This window comes from Perognathus longimembris, chromosome 16, assembly GCF_023159225.1.
Source record: "Perognathus longimembris pacificus isolate PPM17 chromosome 16, ASM2315922v1, whole genome shotgun sequence".
Classification (NCBI taxonomy): Eukaryota; Metazoa; Chordata; class Mammalia; order Rodentia; family Heteromyidae; genus Perognathus; species Perognathus longimembris.
In genome coordinates, this window is record NC_063176.1 from 19,611,651 (window position 1) to 19,630,216 (window position 18,566).

General features: G+C 43.3%; 1 protein-coding gene across 2 annotated transcripts; it reads left to right on the plus strand.

The window, feature by feature from the left end:
* The first annotated feature begins 1,086 nt into the window (after window positions 1–1,086).
* On the plus strand, window positions 1,087–17,927 carry Plac8 (placenta associated 8). 2 transcript variants are annotated; one of them, XM_048364759.1, is made up of 5 exons: window positions 1,087–1,234; window positions 9,996–10,139; window positions 11,773–11,897; window positions 14,142–14,258; window positions 17,774–17,927. In XM_048364759.1, the coding sequence occupies exons 2-4, from the start codon at window positions 10,025–10,027 to the stop codon at window positions 14,244–14,246; spliced, it is 345 nt and encodes a 114-aa protein (XP_048220716.1). In that variant the 5' UTR covers window positions 1,087–1,234; window positions 9,996–10,024; the 3' UTR covers window positions 14,247–14,258; window positions 17,774–17,927. The 2 variants fall into 2 exon arrangements, with proteins under 2 accessions (XP_048220716.1, XP_048220718.1); XM_048364761.1 differs by lacking the exon at window positions 1,087–1,234 and adding an exon at window positions 9,199–9,208.
* Window positions 17,928–18,566: the final 639 nt, after the last annotated feature.

Sequence of the window (18,566 nt, forward strand, 5' to 3'; positions counted from 1 at the left end):
CACAAACAGGAAAGTCTGTGAGACTTTTATCACTAACTACCATAAAGTGGCTTAAGTGTACAGCACCAGCCCTGAGTGAAAAAGCTAAAGGACAGCACTCAGGCTTTGAGCTCAAACCATAGTAGTGGCATATTTGAATGAATAAATAAAAATAAACGTTCAAAATTAGACTCTGCCTGGCATGTGAAACCAATCAAACTGTAGAATGAATGAAATTGTTTTCTCCCTAAAAAGATGTATGAGCTGGGGATATGGCCTAGTGGCAAGAGCGCTTGCCTCGTATACATGAGGCCCTGGGTTCAATTCCCCAGCACCACATAAACAGAAAATGGCCAGAAGTGGCACTGTGGCTCAAGTGGCAGAGTGCTAGCCTTGAGCAAAAAGGAAGCCAGGGACAGTGCTCAGGCCCTGAGTCCAAGCCCCAGTACTGGCCAAAAAAAAAAAAAATCTTAAAAAAAAGGGCTGGGGGGCTGGGGATATAGCCTAGTGGCAAGAGTGCCTGCCTCGGATACACGAGGCCCTAGGTTCAATTCCCCAGCACCACATATACAGAAAAACGGTCAGAAGTGGCTCTGTGGCTCAAGTGGCAGAGTGCTAGCCTTGAGCGGGAAGAAGCCAGGGACAGTGCTCAGGCCCTGAGTCCAAGGCCCAGGACTGGCCAAAAAAAAAAAAAAAAAAAAAGGGCTGGGGATATGGCCTAGTGGCAAGAGTGCTTGCCTCATATATATGAGACCCTAGGTTCAATTCCCCAGCACCACATATACAGAAAATGGCCAGAAGTGATGCTGTGGCTCAAGTGGCAGAGTGCTAGCCTTGAGCAAAAAGAAGTCAGGGACAGTGCTCAAGCCCCAGGACTGGCCAAAAAAAAAAAAAAAATGTAGGAATAGGGGAATGAAAACAGTAACATTGATCAAGATGCACTGTATTCATAAACTGCTATGTTGAATGGCAACTCCTTTGTACACTACTTAAAGATGATAATAGCAAGGTGAATGAGTGCACTTACTGTAAGTTAAGAAAAGGAACACACCTTATTTGGCCGGAGACTGATTCACACAATAAGAGAGACATGGCTTGAAAGCACTTCTGTCTAGATTGCACCAGCCAATCAGAACGTCCAGCTCTGTTCATTGTACTACAAACCCATTGGGATAGAAAGAGCCACCTCTATTAGCTTTCACTCTGAATCTCTCCCAAGCCACAAGCCTCTCTGCTTGAAGCCTACTTCTCCATTGTAAGTACTTGAAATTAAGACCTTCTTTTGAACTTTATATTAGCATTGAAAAAAATATTTTGCCTTAAAGTGATCTAGGGGCTGTGAATATGGCTTAGCTGTGGAGTGCTTGCCTAGCATGCATGAAGCCCTGGGTTTGATTCCTCAGCACCACATAAACAGAAAAAGCCAGAAGTGGTGCTTTGGTTCAAGTGGTAGAGTGCTAGCCTTGAGCAAAAAGAGGCTCAGGGACAGTGCTCAGGCCCAGAGTTCAAGCCCCAGGACTAGCCAAAAAAAAAAATTTTTTTTAGTCAAATTCAGCATTGTGCTGTAAGCAATTTATTGTTACATGTTATGCTTTTCAAAGTAGTGGAGGATCTTTGCCTTAAATCCTCCTTAAATACTATGTTTAACAGGAAATGTTAGTTCTGTACTGTACTTACTAACTTGATCATTCATTTCGTTATTTCAATGCATATTTACATATTGCTAGTATAATTTCTTTGTGCACTGAAAATATTTTATTTAATCCATTTAGAAATACTTAGCAACAAGAGATGAGATTGTTTTATTAATTGTAGATTTGTATTAATTGCAAGTGGGCTTCTTGGAAAAAATAAGTGAGTTAAAGGAACAGTTTTCTGCCATAAGCAATTATGAAAAGGATATTCAGTTGCTCACACAAGTGCTATTTATCAAATGCCCTCTACATGCAGGCACTGGTAGGAGTGGGGAGCAGGGGGCAGACTGGATTATACAAAGGCAAAACAAAAACATTTACATACACATCTCTTTTTTTTTTTTTTTTGGTATTTTCAAATAATGTGTTTTTCTCCAAGGTCTTCCAGAATACCAGCACCCAAAATATGATTTCCATTCTTTTAGCACTGGAGTTTGGGAGGTGGGCAACCCCGGGGCTCTGGGTTGAGTGGAGCGCCGACAGGGTCTGTTGAACGCCGTTTCTTAACTTCCCTGTTCCTCCGACGAAACTGTTGTAAAAGGATTGAGCAAGGAAATCTGAATTCTCCCTCTACTTTGGGGGGTGGGGGTGGGGGGCAGTCCTAGGGCCTGGGCACTGTCCCTGAGCTTTTCCACTCATGGCTAGCACTCTACCTCTTTGAGCCACCGCGGGTCACTTCTGGTTTTCTGGTGATTAACTGGAGATACATGTACCCTAGACTTTCCTGCCCATGCTGGCTTTGAACCGCCATCCTCGGATCTCAGCCCCCTGAGTAGCGGGGGGGTTACAGCGGAAAACCGAGTTCTGGCCTTGTCTGGACTTTCTTTTTTTTTTTTTTTTTTTTTTTTTTTTTTTTTTTTTTTTGGCCAGTCCTGGGCCTTGGACTCAGGGCCTGAGCACTGTCCCTGGCTTCTTCCCGCTCAAGGCTAGCACTCTGCCACTTGAGCCACAGCGCCGCTTCTGGCCGTTTTCTGTATATGTGGTGCTGGGGAATCGAACCTAGGGCCTCGTGTATCCGAGGCAGGCACTCTTGCCACTAGGCTATATCCCCAGCCCCTTGTCTGGACTTTCAATGAGTGCCGGTGTTCAGCGCTGGGGTGGTTTCGTTAGCCCCCGGGGCGCTGGGGGCTCACCTGTAATCCTAACCACTCCGGAGGATGACACCAGAGAAAGGAGGTTTGAAACCAGCCCCGGGAGGACAAGTCCTCATCTCCAGCTCACCAGCAAAGGGCAGACGTGCAGCTGTGGCTCACGTGTAGGGCGCCAGCCTTGATGGGGAGGCTTGTGGGGGGCTGCGGGTGGGCGTGCACCCCCGCGGCAGCGGACCCCGTGCGCGAGACAGCCACCCCCCCAGCGGATCTAAAATCTTCTTCCAAAAGCTTGCCTGGTGGGCGAGGTTCCGGGGTGGGGCGGTGCAGTTGGAAGGGGGCAGCCGTGGGGGCTGATCCAGTAGCTCCCCCGGCCCCCCTTGCCTGAGGGCGGGCGGGTGCGCAGGGCTGCCCGGGGCTCCCCGCGCTCCGCCGCGCGTCCTTCCCACCGCACGGAGCCGCCGATCGGCAGGAGGGTGGATAGACGTCTCCACCGGGTAGGTTCTGTCCCGGTAGCTCCGAGGACTCAGAGGCACATCAGGGTGTGTTGGGGTGGAATGGGGGTAGCTGCCGGTACCCCGCGCAGCTGCTGCCCCCTCCAACCCGCCCATGCCCTCCCCGTAAGCTCGCAGCCAGGTGCCAGCGCACCCGGGGCTCACTGTAGCCCGGGGCCCCCGAAGAAACCCGGAAACGAACGGCAACACCTCGTTAACTACAGATCTTGAGTGTGACCATGCGTTTCCTGAGAACGAGAAACGCAGCCCTCGTGGAAAATGCACGCGCTGGGCTGGAGCCTTTGGTATGGCTGGTGGATCTGAGCTCTATCTTCCTGAGTTGAACAGTTCCCTGAGCAGCAACATCTGATAAGGCTGAGACCCGAGTGGATTAAGAGAACAACATCAGGTTCCAGAATACTCCAACACTGTCCAAGCCACAATGCAGCAAACATCTGTCTTTCCTACTGCTTGGCACCCCAACCCCCACAAAGCCAGATATTTGAGAGACACGGAAAAGGAGGTAGAAAGAGCTTTACTGGCAACAAGTTCACCATTCGGAAAGTAGGGGGGGAGGGGGGAAGCCATTTTTCTTAGGCGTGCAAGTACAAACCCTTTACAGGCATCTGAGGAAAGCACAGCAGATAGAAAGGGCCAGCGTACACAGAAATTTCAGGTGGCCTGCTTGCTGATGCGAGGACAGACTGTCACCCATAAGTCACTGTATGTTCTGAGTTCTTGTCATCAAAAGAAAAGTTACTGATTACAAAGTCTTATGACTCCCTGGAGCACCCGTGGCTCACACCTGTAATCCTAAACAACTCAGGAGGCTGAGATCTGAAAACCGAGGTGCAGAGCCAGCTCAGGCAGGCAAGTTCCAAGAACTCCAATTAACTACCAAAAAGCCAGAAATAGTCCTGTAGCTCAAGTAAGGTGCCAGCCTTGAGAGAGAAAAAAAGAAAAAATATATAAGGATAGAAGGCATGGGAAGGAAGGAAGGAAGGAAAAGAGAGGGAGAGGGAAGGAGGGGGGGAAGAAGAAAGGAAAGAAGGAGGGAAGGAAGGGATAGATAACCCATTAATAACATTATTTGGTTGCTTCAATCCCCTAGATTTGGCCATTGGTAGTGCCATCTAGTTAGCACAGAGTTCCTTCTGTTTGTTCTTCTTTGATTTTTGGTAATACAAGATGTTCCAGGCTTATCCTTATCCTTGCCTGCAATCTCAGGCCCTGGAATCAGCCATATTTCCAGTGAACACTGGTTCTTTTTTTTTTATTATTTTTTTTTGAACTCAGGGCTGAGCACTGTCCCTGGCTTCTTTTTGCTCAAGGCTAGCACTCTGCCACTTGAGCCACAGCGCCACTTCTGGCCATTTTCTGTATATGTGGTGCTGAGGAATTGAACCCAGGGCCTCATGTATACGAGGCAAGCACTCTTGCCACTAGGCCATATTCCCAGCCCTGAACACTGGTTCTTTAAACCAAGATTCATGCACAGAGTGTGCTTTCCTGATACAAAATTTGATTGCTCTAGGCCCTCTCAGTGCACACAGCAGGGAAATGTATGTATTTTTTGAACACATATACATATCTATATTTATATATGTATGTGTCTGGGACCCAAGCACTGGTGGCTCACGCCTGTAATCCTAGCCACTCAAGAGGCTGAAATCTGATGATGGAAGTTGGACAAGGCAGCCAGGGCAAAAAAATCAGTGAGACTTGAACCAGCTAAAAGCCAGAAGTAGAGCTGTGGCTCAAGAGGTAGAGTGCCAAGCTTGAACAAGAAAGCCAAATAAGAGCCTGAGGCCCTAAATTTAAACCCCATTACCAGCACAAATAATTAACAACAAAAGCCATGTATTTCACAAAAGACAATGTCTCTGTACATTACCCAGATGGGCCTTGAATCTGAGCTTAGGGGATAGTCCTGCATCAGCCTCCTGGAGTGGCTGGCACATACAGCCCAGATGTATTATTGCTCATCTTTGGGTCTCCAACAAGTATGTTCATAAATTTTGTGAAGATTTTTCATCCAGTCATATTCAAATTACTCAGGGAAAATGCTTCCTGAAGCTTGTCACTCTCTACGGACTTCTAGCCTTCCATAAAGGAATCTGCCCAAAGCCTCTCACAGCTGTTCACCCTGCCTGCTCCTAACTGCAGGCTTTCGGGTGGTACCTGTGGAGCTCTGTGCCTCCTTCTCTCAACCAGTGAGTATCATGATCCTCTAATGTCACACTCCACTCAAATCTGACTCCTGTAGCCATGTAATATTTATTTGTCTACTCATTCATTCACTCACTCATTTATTCATTCACTTATTGGCCAGTGCTGAGGTGGGTACTCAGGGTCTGGGTGTTCCCGTAGCATTTTTGCTCAAGGCTAGCACCCTCGCACTTGAGCCACAACCTCTATTTACTGGCCAGAAATATAAGTCTCTCACAGGACTGACTTTTTTGGGGTTTTTTTTTGTGTTTTTTTTTTTTTTTTTGCCAGTCCTAGGCCTTGGACTCAGGGCCTGAGCACTGTCCCTGGCTTCTTCCCGCTCAAGGCTAGCACTCTGCCACTTGAGCCACAGCGCCGCTTCTGGCCGTTTTCTGTATATGTGGTGCTGGGGAATCGAACCTAGGGCCTCTGTATCCGAGGCAGGCACTCTTGCCACTAGGCCATATCCCCAGCCCCAGGACTGACTTTTTGAACCTTCATCCTCAGATCTCAGCCTCCCAGACTAGTAGGATTACAGGTGTGAGTCACTATTGCCAGGCTAGAGTGATCTTATTTAAAGACTATAGTAATATGTGTGTGCATGTGCACACACGTATGTTTGCAAATAACCATGAGTCCCTACCTTGGTTTCCAATTCACAGCAAGTTCCTTACTTGGAACTTCTTTTTGTGACAGTGAAAAGCCTTGATCTCGTTATCCACAATATATTTATTTGAGTAAATCCTATGGAAACCTAGCTATATTTTAGATGTTTCAGAATTGCTAAGCCTGTAAAAAAAAATTTACAAACAGGAGTATAATACCAGTATCAGTGCTTTTTGTCTTTAATTTTGTAGTCAAATACTGATTTGTCAAAGTGAAAATCAGTCATAGACTTCCTATACCTAACAGTATAATTGTGATATTAATTATAATACAGTGAGGTCCATTTGTTACTGTTTACTTTGCATTTAAGGTTCTACCCATGTCCTAATTGAGTCTCTTTGTTTCTGGGTTGATTTGATATGTGAAATACTTGCAGGGTTCAAAGAGTCAAAGCAATGCAAAGAGTTACAAATATGCATCATTCTATGGCAATTCTCTATCTCCACATTATCTATTTACCCTGAACACTGCAAATGTCATGAGTTTGTCTTTAACTTTTCCTGTAACTATGTTTTGTTTTGTGTGCTCATCCTGGGACTTAAACTCTGGACCTGGGTGCTTAACCTAAGCTTTTCTCTCACAGCTAGCATTTGAGCCACAGCCTCAGTTCTAGCTTTTTGGTAATTGGAGATAAGAGCTGCATGATTATTGTCCTCCTGAGTAGCTGGTTTATTGCCAAAGGAATGAATAGTTACCTGATTTCTTTCTTTTCTCTCTCCCTTCCTTTCTTTCTTTTTCTTCCTTTTTCCCTCCCTTCCTCCCCCCTCCCCCTCCTCTCTCTCTCTCTCTCTCTCTCTCTCTCTCTCTCTCTCTCTCTCTTCCCCCCCCCCCCAATCCTGGGGCTTGAACTCAGGGCCTGGGTGCTTTCCCTTAGCTTTTCACACCAGGCTGGTGCCCTACCACCTGAGCCACAGCTCTGCTTCTGACTCTTGGGTGTTTAACTGGAGATGAGACTTTAATCCCTGAGCTACCTTTGAACCTTGGCCCTCAAATCTCAGCCTTTTTATTAGATAAAAATTACAAGCATGAGTCACCTGCATCTGTCCCTCTACCTAGCTTCTTAGGTGCCCTTGTTTCATTTTTAGAGGGAGTTTTTTCCCCATTTAGGCATGTTCAAACTGTAGCCTCAAATTGAAGCTACCTCACATAATTCACTTGCAGTTGTGTGGCGAAAAAGGCCTCCTAGCTTTTGGGGGAGGGGCCACGGGGAGCCCTTTCTGGGGACAACTCAGGGCTCCGATGCTGACCTTTAGCACGTTGCTCAAGGTTGGTGCTCTACCACTTGACCCACACCTCCCCATCTGGCTTTTTATGGTTAATTGAATATAACCATCTCATGGACTTCACTGTCCAGGCTAGCTTCAAACTGTGATCCTCAAATCTCAGCTCCCTGAGTAGCTAGGATAACAGGCATAAGCCACCAACGCCTGGCTTTTAAGATCATTTCTTAAAGCTTCAATATCATTCTCAGTTTCATGTACTGCTCTCTATTCTTTCATTCAGAGCAACCCCTAAGCTACAGATATTACTAAGCAGTTAGACCTAGAAAGGAAGCATCTAATTCCAAAAAAGTAGAAAAAAAGGAAGCATTTTTCCAGGCATGGAAAGTATCATTCCCCAAGGAATAAAAACATTAGAAATCAAACAGTATAATTACATTGCTAGAATGTCTACAGACACTATAGTGTTAGTATTATGCATTCTTTTATACTTAAAAAATCTTATGTTGAATGCTTAAGTGAAAATGTATTACATTACAGTAGGAGACAGCATGTTATAAGTGCTTAATTCAATATGTCAATTGAAAGTACCCACTCTGAGCCAAACATTGAGCTGGATGCTAAAGAAAATATGAGCCAGGTACAGTGGCTCAAGATACTTGAGAGACAGAGATCAAGAGATTATGGTCTGGGGCTGGGGATATGGCCTAGTGGCAAGAGTGCTTGTCTCGTATACATGAGGCCCTGGGTTCAATTCCCCAGCACCACATATGCAGAAAATGGCCAGAAGTGGCGCTGTGGCTCAAGTGGCAGAGTGCTAGCCTTGAGCAAAAAGAAGCCAGGGACAGTGCTCAGGCCCTGAGTCCAAGCCCCAGGCCTGGCCAAAAAAAAAAAAAAAAAAAAAAGAGATTATGGTCTGAGTCCAGTTGAATATAAAAGTTCATGGTATTCTACCTCCACCCACGGCTTGGCACAGCGGAGGGTGTCTATTATCACAGCAACAAATGGAAGCACAAATAGGAGGATCACAGTCTAAGCAGGTCTAGGCATAAAGTGAAATTCTATCTCCAAAAGAACTGGTGCAAAAGGCACTGGAGGCCCATGTCAAATGGTAGAGCACCTGCTCACGAAGCCTAAACCCTGGTTCAAAACCCCAGTATCCCCCCCCCCCCAAAAAAAAAGACAAAAACAAGGAGATATGAAAAGAGGCACTTTCTTAGTTCATGCGAACTGGTAATGATGCTATACACCAAGTAAGACAATGAGGAAGTAGGGCTAAGGCTGAGAGGCAAAAGAGAAAGGGACACTGAAAAGGATTTGAATATTGCAATTCAAATGTCCCAAGCCTCTACTTTCTTATCAACACAACAAAGACACAACTGAGCTGCTGTAGAAGTTAACTGGGCAGTGTCAACCTCAATGTTTCATGAAATTCTGGTTAAGGAGTATGTAGGGGAACTATCAAAGGACATGTCATTGCTATGCCATACACCTTCCTTAATACTTGCTTTTGTTTTTTCTGGCTTGAACTCAGGACCTAGGTGATATTTGTTAGCATTTTTGCTCAAGGCTGGTACTCTACTACTTGATACCTTCATTTGTGGCTTTTTGCTGGTCAATTGGAGATAAGAGTCTCTCAGGCTTGTCTTCTTGGGCTGGCTTTGAACCATGTTCCTCGGTTCTCAGCCTGGTGAATAGCTAGGATTATAGATATGAGCCACCAAGTGCCTCTAGGCTGCTTGATTCTTTTTTTTCCCTTCCTTCCTTCCTTCTTTCCTTCCTTCCTTCCTTCCTTCCTTCCTTCCTTCCTTCCTTCCTTCCTTCCTTCCTTCCTTCCTTTCTTCCTTCCTTCCTTCCTTGTGCCCATCCTGAAGCTTGAACTCAGTAGGACTCTACTACTTGAGTTATAGCTCCACTTCCAGCTTTTTGGGTAATTAATTGGCATTAAGAGTCTCCTGGATGTTCTTGCCCAGGATGGTTTTAAACCATGATTCTCAGATCTTACTTAGCCTTCTGAGTAGCTAGTATTAGAGGCATGAGCTACTGGTGTCCATCTTTTTATTTTTAATTAATTAATTTTTGTCAGTTGTAGGACTTGAACTCAGGGCCTGAGCACTGTCCCTAAGTTTTTTCACTTAAGGTTACCATTCTACCGCTTTGAGCCATAGCACCACTTCCAGTGTGTGTGTGTGTGTGTGTGTGTGTGTGTGTGTGTGTGTGTGTGTGTGTGATACTGTGTATTGAACTTACAGCCTTAGGCTTTCTAGGCAGGTGCTTTGCCACCTGAGCCATGCCTCTAGCCCTTTTGATTCTTTATTGGTTATTAAACTCACCCATAGACCTTTTCTTACTTAATATTCTTCTCAAAGAATGTGTAGGCTGGTAGGTCAGAAACTATTTTCATTTTACAGACGAATATGTGGAAATTGAAATGAGTGGTGAAATACCTAATATCACAGTTTCCGAAACCAAGACTTGAGAAAAGGTCTTCCTGTTCTAACTCATTTTCCATGACCTCACTCCTCCTTTCACAGATCACCGAGCAATGCCACCTCTATTGTCTCCCTAGCCAGCAAAGCATCGTGCCTCAAAAAGTGCCTTCCAAGAAACCCTGGGGGCCACCAATGCCAATTTTCTCTTTTTCAGGCAATTTCTTTTAAGACTTTGCATTGAGAATGCAAGCTCAGGTGCCAACAACAGTTGTTGTAACTCAGCCTGGATTTGTTCGTGCACCCCAAAATTCCAACTGGCAGACAAGCCTGTGTGATTGCTTCAGTGACTGCGGAGTCTGTAAGTGTGGGGCCCCCCTAACTTAGGAGAGGTTGCTTATCAACATCCAAATTCTTTGTTCATCCTCTTTTGCAGTAAAAGTTTACAATTTATTTACAAGTACCTTGCATATCAAGTAATATATGGTATTTTTTAACCAAAAAGGCTCTGTACTGATTGTAAATTAATTCTCTGACCCATCAGAGAATAGTCTTATGCTGAAAATAAGACCTAGACTTAACAGTGAAAGAGTAAATTGATTCTAAAAATGAATAGCTCTGGGGCTGGGGATATGGCCTAGTGGCAAGAGCGCCTGCCTCGTATACATAAGGCCCTGGGTTCAATTCCCCAGCACCACATATACAGAAAACGGCCAGAAGTGGCGCTGTGGCTCAAGTGGCAGAGTGCTAGCCTTGAGCAAAAAGAAGCCAGGGACAGTGCTCAGGCCCTGAGTTCAAGGCCCAGGACTGGCAAAAAAAAAAAGAAAAAAAAAATGAATAGCTCTGGCCTAATCATTACAAACAGATTATACATTAATGAAATCCTTCAAGCTTAACTTGATTTTTAAAAGACGGGTTTTGTTGCACATAAGTGTGTGTGTGTGTGTGTGTGTGTGTGTGTGTGTGTGTGTGCCAGTCCTGGGCCTTGAACTGAGGGTCTGTTGGCTATCCCTTAGCTTTTTTGCTCAAGGCTGTCACTCTACCATGTGAGCCACAACTCCACTTCTGGCTTTTTAATGGTTAACTAGAGATAAGAGTCTCATGAACTTTCCTTCCAGGGCTGGTTTTAAACTTCAATCCTCAGGCTGGGGATATGGCCTAGTGGCAAGAGTGCTTGCCTTGTATACATGAAGCCCTGGGTTCAATTCCCCAGTACCACATATACAGAAAACGGCCAGAAGTGGCGCTGTGGCTCAAGTGGCAGAGTGCTAGCCTTGAGCAAAAAGAAGCCAGGGACAGTGCTCAGGCCCAGAGTCAAAACCCCACTGCCCCCCCCCCCAAAAAAAAAAAAAACTTCAATCCTCAGATCTCAGCTCCTTTAAGATTACAGATGTATGCTACTGGCAGCCAACAAATTATTCATTTTCATTAGATTAGGTATAGTACATGGAAGATGGTGTTTATCCCTAGGTTCAGCACAAATTCAGAGACTCAGTGTAATTTGTATTTTTAGGTTCTTCCCTGTACGCCTGAAAATAAAGAAGTTTAAAGGCAATTAGCTTGCTCTTGGGAAAAATGTTTCTATTTTTTTTCTTTTTAATAAGATCTTTCTGGCTGGGTACAGGTGGCTCACACCTGTAATCTCAGCTACTCACGAGGCTGAGATCTGTGGATTGCAGTTTGAAGCCAGCCTAGACTTCAGTGGAGGGCATTGCTGGTACTGAGGGCAAAGTCTGGAAATGACAAGGTTTCAGTGAATCAATTAACTGAATCAATGATCCAGTGATGCAGTGAATCATTAATCAGTGCATGAAGGCACTGTGGCAGAAAGAATGATCTCCTTTCCAATATTCAGTCACTTCTAGACCGAGGGAAGAGCTGATGCCAAGTCTGAAGATGTATGTGGCAACCATAATGCGCACTGCAATTCAGCCAGGGCAGGCCGAGAAGAGTAATTTGTACCCTTGCTTTTCATGTGTCTCTGTGCTTTTCAGGTCTCTGTGGCACATTTTGCTTTATGTGCCTTGGATGTCAAGTTGCAGCTGACATGAATGAATGCTGTCTGTGTGGAACAACTGTGGCAATGAGGACTCTCTACCGAACCAGATATGGGATCCCTGTAAGTCTCTTACCATCCCTTATTGTTTAAATACAAGAATCATGTCAGTCAAATAACTCCCAAACAATCATAGGGAAGGAGGCCATTACATGGAACTTATTGTCTGAATTTGCCTGGAGAGCCCCAGAATTGGCGCCCTTGTGTTCAATTGTAAATGCAGACTCTCCCGTTACACAAAACCTTCCAAGTTTCTGCTGAAAACACTTGAAAATCAGTAACTCTCATATCTGCCATATGTAGGATACATATTGAAGGAGGATTATTTAGAATTTACAATGAGCTAGGCACTGATGGCCCACACCTGTAATCATATCAATTCAAAAGGCTGAGGTCTGAGGTTCATGGTACAAAGTAGACAGGCAGAAAAGTCCACGAGACGCTTATCTGCAATGAACCAACAAAAAGCCGGAAGTAGAGGTGCAGCTCAAGTGATAGAGTGCCAGCCTGGAGTAAAAGAGCTAAGTGAGAGTGCCATGCCTCAGTATCAGCACACACGCGCACACACACACACACACACACACACACACACACACGCACACACACACACGCACACACAGAATCTACTATGCCATGGTTGCATTACATATGCCACCTCGTGTCATAGACTCTGGAAAGTAGGCCAGCCCAGAGCATTTACACATGAGGATGTCCATGTTTTTAAGAGGACAAGTCATTCACCAAGGAAATGCTTAGCAATAGAATCAGCATCCTATTCAACTGTCCAGGCAGTGCCTTCTACTAAACCTACTTTGCTATATTTAATGGGGGAATATGTTAGTCAGTAGTCTATGGAGAAATGACCAATAGAATGAGTGTGTGTACATATGTGTATGCATGCATACACATTTATGTATCATATAGAAATATGCACATATACAGATGCATGTCTCTACATGTGTGTACATATATATGCCTCTTTATTAGAGGCATATATTTATTAGAGGGAGTAAGAGAGCAGGAGAGAAGGAGGAAGAGGGAGAAAGAGGGAGGGGAAGAGAGAGAGGGATTTTAAGGAATTGAGTAATGTAGTTATGGAGGCTAGCCGACAGGTTGGAGATCCAGGGAGAAATTGTAGCTCAAATCCGGGGTGTTTTCCTCTGAATCTTCAAATCACCTGGGCTAGGTGCTGGCATGTGTGTCTCATAACTGTTAATCGTAGTTACTCTGGAAATTGACATCTGAAGATGGAGGTTCAAAGCCAGTCCATGTCGTAAACTCCAGAAACCTCTTTTCTCTAATTTACCACCCAAAGACCAAAAGTGAAGTTGTGGCACACTAGCCTTGAACAAAAAAGCTGAGTCCAGGTTCTGAGTTCAAAACACTGTATCACTACATGTGAGCACGTGCACACACACACACATACACACACACACACATTTGTATTGCCACTTTTTAAATTTTTTTCATTTTCTTAAATTTTATTTATTTATTTGCCAGTCAGTCCTCGGGCTTGAACTCAGGGCCTGAGCACTGTCCCTGGCTTCTTTTTGCTCAAGGCTAGTATTCTGCCACTTGAGCCACAGCGCCACTTCTGGCCATTTCCTATATATGTTGTGCTGGGGAATGGAACCCAGGGTTTCATGTATACGAGGCAAGCACTCTACCACTAGGTCATATTCCCAGCCTGTATTACTTGATTTTTCCATTTGAGATGTTATCTCAGTTTGGGACTTTCTACCTTAGAAAATAAAAAATTGGTTTTGTTTCCTTCTCATTCCCCATGGTAGCCAGGCACCCTCTCCTACCCATCCCACCCCTTCCCACAGAGCTGGATATACTTCAGTTAATTCCATATCTGATACATTATGAGCCATATGTGATACTTATATTATGATCCTTTTTTGTTTCTTTTTGTGCCAATCCTGGGCCTTGAATTCAAGGCCTGAGCACTGTCCCTGGCTTCTTTTTGCTCATGGCTAGCACTCTACCTCTTGAGCCACAGTGCCACTTCCGGCTTTTTCTGTTTAGGTGGTGCTGAGGAATCGAACCCAGGACTTCATTCATGCAAGGGGAGCAATCTACCGCTAAGCCATATTCCCAGCCCAAGATCCTTTTTTTGAGAAAGTATCTCCTCACATAGTTTATACTGGCTTTGAATTTGTTATGTCACACTCCGGATTATCTCTCTTCAGCCTCCTGACCTCTTGGGAATCCTGGGCAGGAAACACTATGTCCAGCTGTTTAAGTTTTTGTATTAAAATACAGCATACTTTACATTCATATTTCTTTTACAATTTCAAACAGGGGTCCATTTGCGATGACTACATGGTGACCTATTGCTGTCCTGTTTGTTCTCTTTGCCAAATCAAGAGAGATATCAACAGGAGGAGGGCAATGAATGCCTTCTAAAAAAGATTGATGGTGAGTTGTTGAAAACTGTTTATCCTTAGAATCTACAGAGTTTGGGAAATAGAGGCTTTGTAAACTATTATTTGAAATAACAGTTCAGTAATAGAAATTTTTAAATCTCCTAAAGTGTATCTTAAAATGATTATGATTTCTTCTTATGAAGAATATAGTTCTGTATTTTCAGCCATATTTTCATAAATAAATGGGTGGTGAATCTGGTATATTTTCAAAACCTCTCATAATCACATTAGTCTATTAATGAACAGTCACAAAACACCAGATAAGTAAACTTAAAAAGAAGTAAAAAAATATAGCTCTTGTTAAGACAACTTGACAAAAGAAACTACTATACTATGCGGCATATTATTATAAAATGGTAGAGTAAATGAGAAATATAGCTTAACATTTGGATAGATTGTAGCATAAACCTTTTACTTAGTGACATGAAGGTAATCAGATAGCTCCTACGGGAGGGATAGAGCCTGTGGCACAGATAAGGCCATCAGCCTCGCTAGAAGAGTTCCACATCTCCCTTAAGTCATTCATGCTACAATGATACTTACTTGTATGACTTCCACAGAAAAACAAGCCTTGTTTAATGAACACATATTTACATATAAAGTAGATATATGTAAATATACTGATTGAAAAGCTTACAAGTATGCACATAATCATAGACATGTTTGTGTATAAAATATACAATTTGTTCATATGTAGATATAGTTGTCTAGCTTGGGTGCCTTACCATATCCAACAGAATAAAACCCACAGGTGCAGTTCTTGGTATTAATCATGAACATAAATGCAAACAAATTCCATTTGCCATAAATGGATATATATACATCCATTTTCATATGTGTTTTAGATATCTTCATATCCAAAATATGAAAATATCCAAAATAAAATATACTAATACATAAATACCAAAGAAAGTCCTGTTCTGGAGTGGTCCTCAAAATGGTGGAATATTTAGAATATATTAGAATTTGGATATGTTAGATAGGATTTTACTATCTTAAATTTTTTTTTTTTTTGGCCAGTCCTGGTCCTTGGACTCAGGGCCTGAGCACTGTCCCTGGCTTCTTCCCGCTCAAGGCTAGCACTCTGCCACTTGAGCCACAGCGCCGCTTCTGGCCGTTTTCTGTATATGTGGTGCTGGGGAATCGAACCTAGGGCCTCGTGTATCCGAGGCAGGCACTCTTGCCACTAGGCTATATCCCCAGCCCCTCTAGATAATATCTCTTGAGTATGAGAATAAAACATACTTTTTGCACTTTTAAAAACATCCCACTTCCTGTTTGAAGCAATGAGAAATTTGCATTGGTTAACAAAAATTTAAAAAGAACTCTTAGGAAACTTTTTTGTATAAAATTATCTAGTACTACATAAGATACTGCTAGATGTTGGGGAAAGATATCAATAAGTCCTTTTTTAAACTCATAAAGGGCTTAAATAAATCCCTACATAAAATGCAGTTTGCTGAATATCATTAGCAGAGTGCTATTTTATGCTCATGAAGAAGAAATTACCCTTGTAACATTTGTGAGATGAAAGGGAGTCTTTTGTGTGTGTGTACGAGTACTAGAGCTTGCACTCGGTGCCTGAATGCTGTCCTTCCTTAGCTTTTTCCACTCAAGGCTGACTATCATTGAGCCACAGATCCATTTCCAAGCTTTCTGCCAGGGCTCGCTTCAAACTGTGATCCTCAGATCACAGCCTCATGAGTAGCTAGGATAAGTGGCAAAAGCTACCAGCAGCCCAACCAAGAGTAAAAGTCTTGAAAGAAATGGTTTTAATTGTAAAAAGGAAAGTTGTTAACAGTTCACAGATGGAAATAATAAAAGATTACCTAAGAATTAAGGGCCTAGAAAATATAATTATCTCCCAGTCCCAGAAAAGAGAAGAGAAGAAAATACCCAAGTCTCTAAGGAGAGAGCTGTGGGAAGCAGGCTTCACTGGGAAGAAAAGTATCCTAGTAATGTAGACAGAGCAGCCTGCGGCAATCCCATAGGCCCAGGGCACTGCAAAAACCACTGACTTCACTTTCTAATTCCTTCCTTTGGCTGACTACAGGAAGTTCTCAGGTCACCAGGCAAGGGAAGATTATAGGAGGCAAACAGAATAGCAAAATAAATAGAGATGGAAAGTTGTTTCTAATCATTAGCAACATTAGTGAGACTATAGGGAACAAAAGGAAAATGCAAAAACATCTTTATGAGTTTAGGAACCAGCATGGCAGGGTGGTATCCTATAAGCAGGAAACTACTGAGATATAAAAGACTCACACCTGTAATCCTAGCTATGCAGGAGGCTGAGATCTGAGGATCACAGTTTGAAGCCAGCATGGGGAGAAAAGTCCGTGAGAATAACTGAATAAAAGTTAAAATTTAGAAAAACTATGTGTGTGGAAAGAAGGGAAATTGGGAGTGTTGCGTGCAAAGAAATGGCAGGATTGTAGTACAATCTCCCACACAGAACTCTAAGTGTTTAAGTAGACACCCCTTCCTTATGAGAAAATCCAGTCTAACCATGAGGAAAACATCAGACAAACCTAAACTGAGGCACATTCTACAAAATCGTACCTGCTTTCCTCAAAACTGTCGTGATCATCAAAAACAAGAAAACATTTGAGAGCTGTCACTTTCAATAACTCTAAGGAAATAGGACAAATATTATATGGTATCTTGGAACAGTAATACCACTTCAGGTAAAATGTGAGGAATTTGGTTAAAGTGTGGTTTGATTAGCAACAATGTATTAATATTGGCTTATCAGTTGAAACAAATCTACCTTAATAATGTTTGATGCTAACCAACAGGGAAACTGAGTGCAGTATATTTGGGAATCCTCTGTATAAGCTCTGCAACTTTTCTGAAACTAAAATAATTCTGAAGCTTATTATTGCTGGGCACTAATGGTTCATGCCTGTAATCCTAGCTACTCAGGAGGCTGAGATCTAAGGATCGCAGTTCTAAGCCAGCCCAGGCAAGAAAGTCTATGAAACTATTATCTCCAACTAACCACCACAATACTGGAAGTAGAACTGTGGCTCAAGCGGTAGATTGCTAGCCTTGAACAAAAAAAGCTCAGGGCTAGCACCGGTGACTCATGCCTGTAATGCTAATCAGGAGGCTGAAATCTGAGGATCTCAATTCAAAGCCAGCCCAGGCAGCAAAGTCCGTGAGACTCTTACCTCCAATTAACCACCAGAAAACCGGAAGTGGTGCAGTGGCTCAAGTGCTAAGAGCACTAGCCTTGAGCTGAAGAGCTCAGGGACAGTGCCTAGGCCCAGAGCTCAAGCCTTATGACTGAAAAAAAAAAAAAAATTGCACAGGGATAGCACCTAGGCACTGAGTTCAAGCTCCAGGACTGGTACAAAAGTTTATAATTTTATTAAAGATCAAAACAGATAAAGGTACAGTCCCTACATACCTCTTTATAGTTATATAAAATTATATATATGTATATTTATACACACACACAGAGACTGATAAAAATTCAAAGCTATTCTATGTGTGTCATTACAGGTGAAGAGCTTTTATTAAAAAACAAACAAAAAAAAAAAACAACCCAGAAACCACCTCTTCAGCCTGAAGACCTGACTTCTCCATCTTCTCAACTGAAATGGGATGGATATATTTCACACAATGGCATCATCACATAATGGCATTTTAAAAAGTGGAAAAAAAAATTTCATATGGATGTTGCCCCTTAGCTCCTTGCTGAGATCCCTTAAGTCATATTATAAAATTTTCTAGTTTGTAATTCCTTACATTAAGCAATGAACCAAATAAAAAGATTTTACTAATAAGATTGTTTCCATTTTTGCTTTGTCAGCTCCACCCCTGGAGTTTTCAGAAATTTAGGTATCGAAATGGGTGGTACTTCCTTGATCATATCAAAAAACCCCACCTGGTTTGTTTAGAGTTTCAGGAAGCTTTCCCTGGTCACATTGTATCAAAATAACTCCATCTGTACTTAGGTTTGAACTCAGGGTCTTGATAGGCCAGCGCTCTACCAGTTGAGCCATGCCCTGAGAGCTCGCATTTCTTTTCTTCTGTGAATTGTGATGTGATGTGACCAATCACTCAGAGGTCACCTCCTCCTGGTTCACAGGAGCCACTGGCAGAGTGGTTTTGTTCTGTGTTAACGAAGTGTTAGCCTGCAGTGAGATTGAAAATCAGATTGTGCTTCCTGGCCACCACAAGGTGGGAGATGGGAGAAGCAAAAGCTACAGTAGTGAAGATGGATCTGTGGTGCTACAGAAGACAGCCAGAGTCCCAGGGGCCTAAATGGTTGAGGTGATCCGGGATCAGACCT

Bases quoted from the DNA above. Each gene is read 5' to 3' on its own strand.
- Plac8 (XM_048364759.1), top strand. From the start codon at position 10,025: ATGCAAGCTCAGGTGCCAACAACAGTTGTTGTAACTCAGCCTGGATTT. The intron at 10,140-11,772 runs GTAAGTGTGGGG...TGTGCTTTTCAG, and splicing joins CTTCAGTGACTGCGGAGTCT to GTCTCTGTGGCACATTTTGC. The intron at 11,898-14,141 runs GTAAGTCTCTTA...AATTTCAAACAG, and splicing joins GAACCAGATATGGGATCCCT to GGGTCCATTTGCGATGACTA.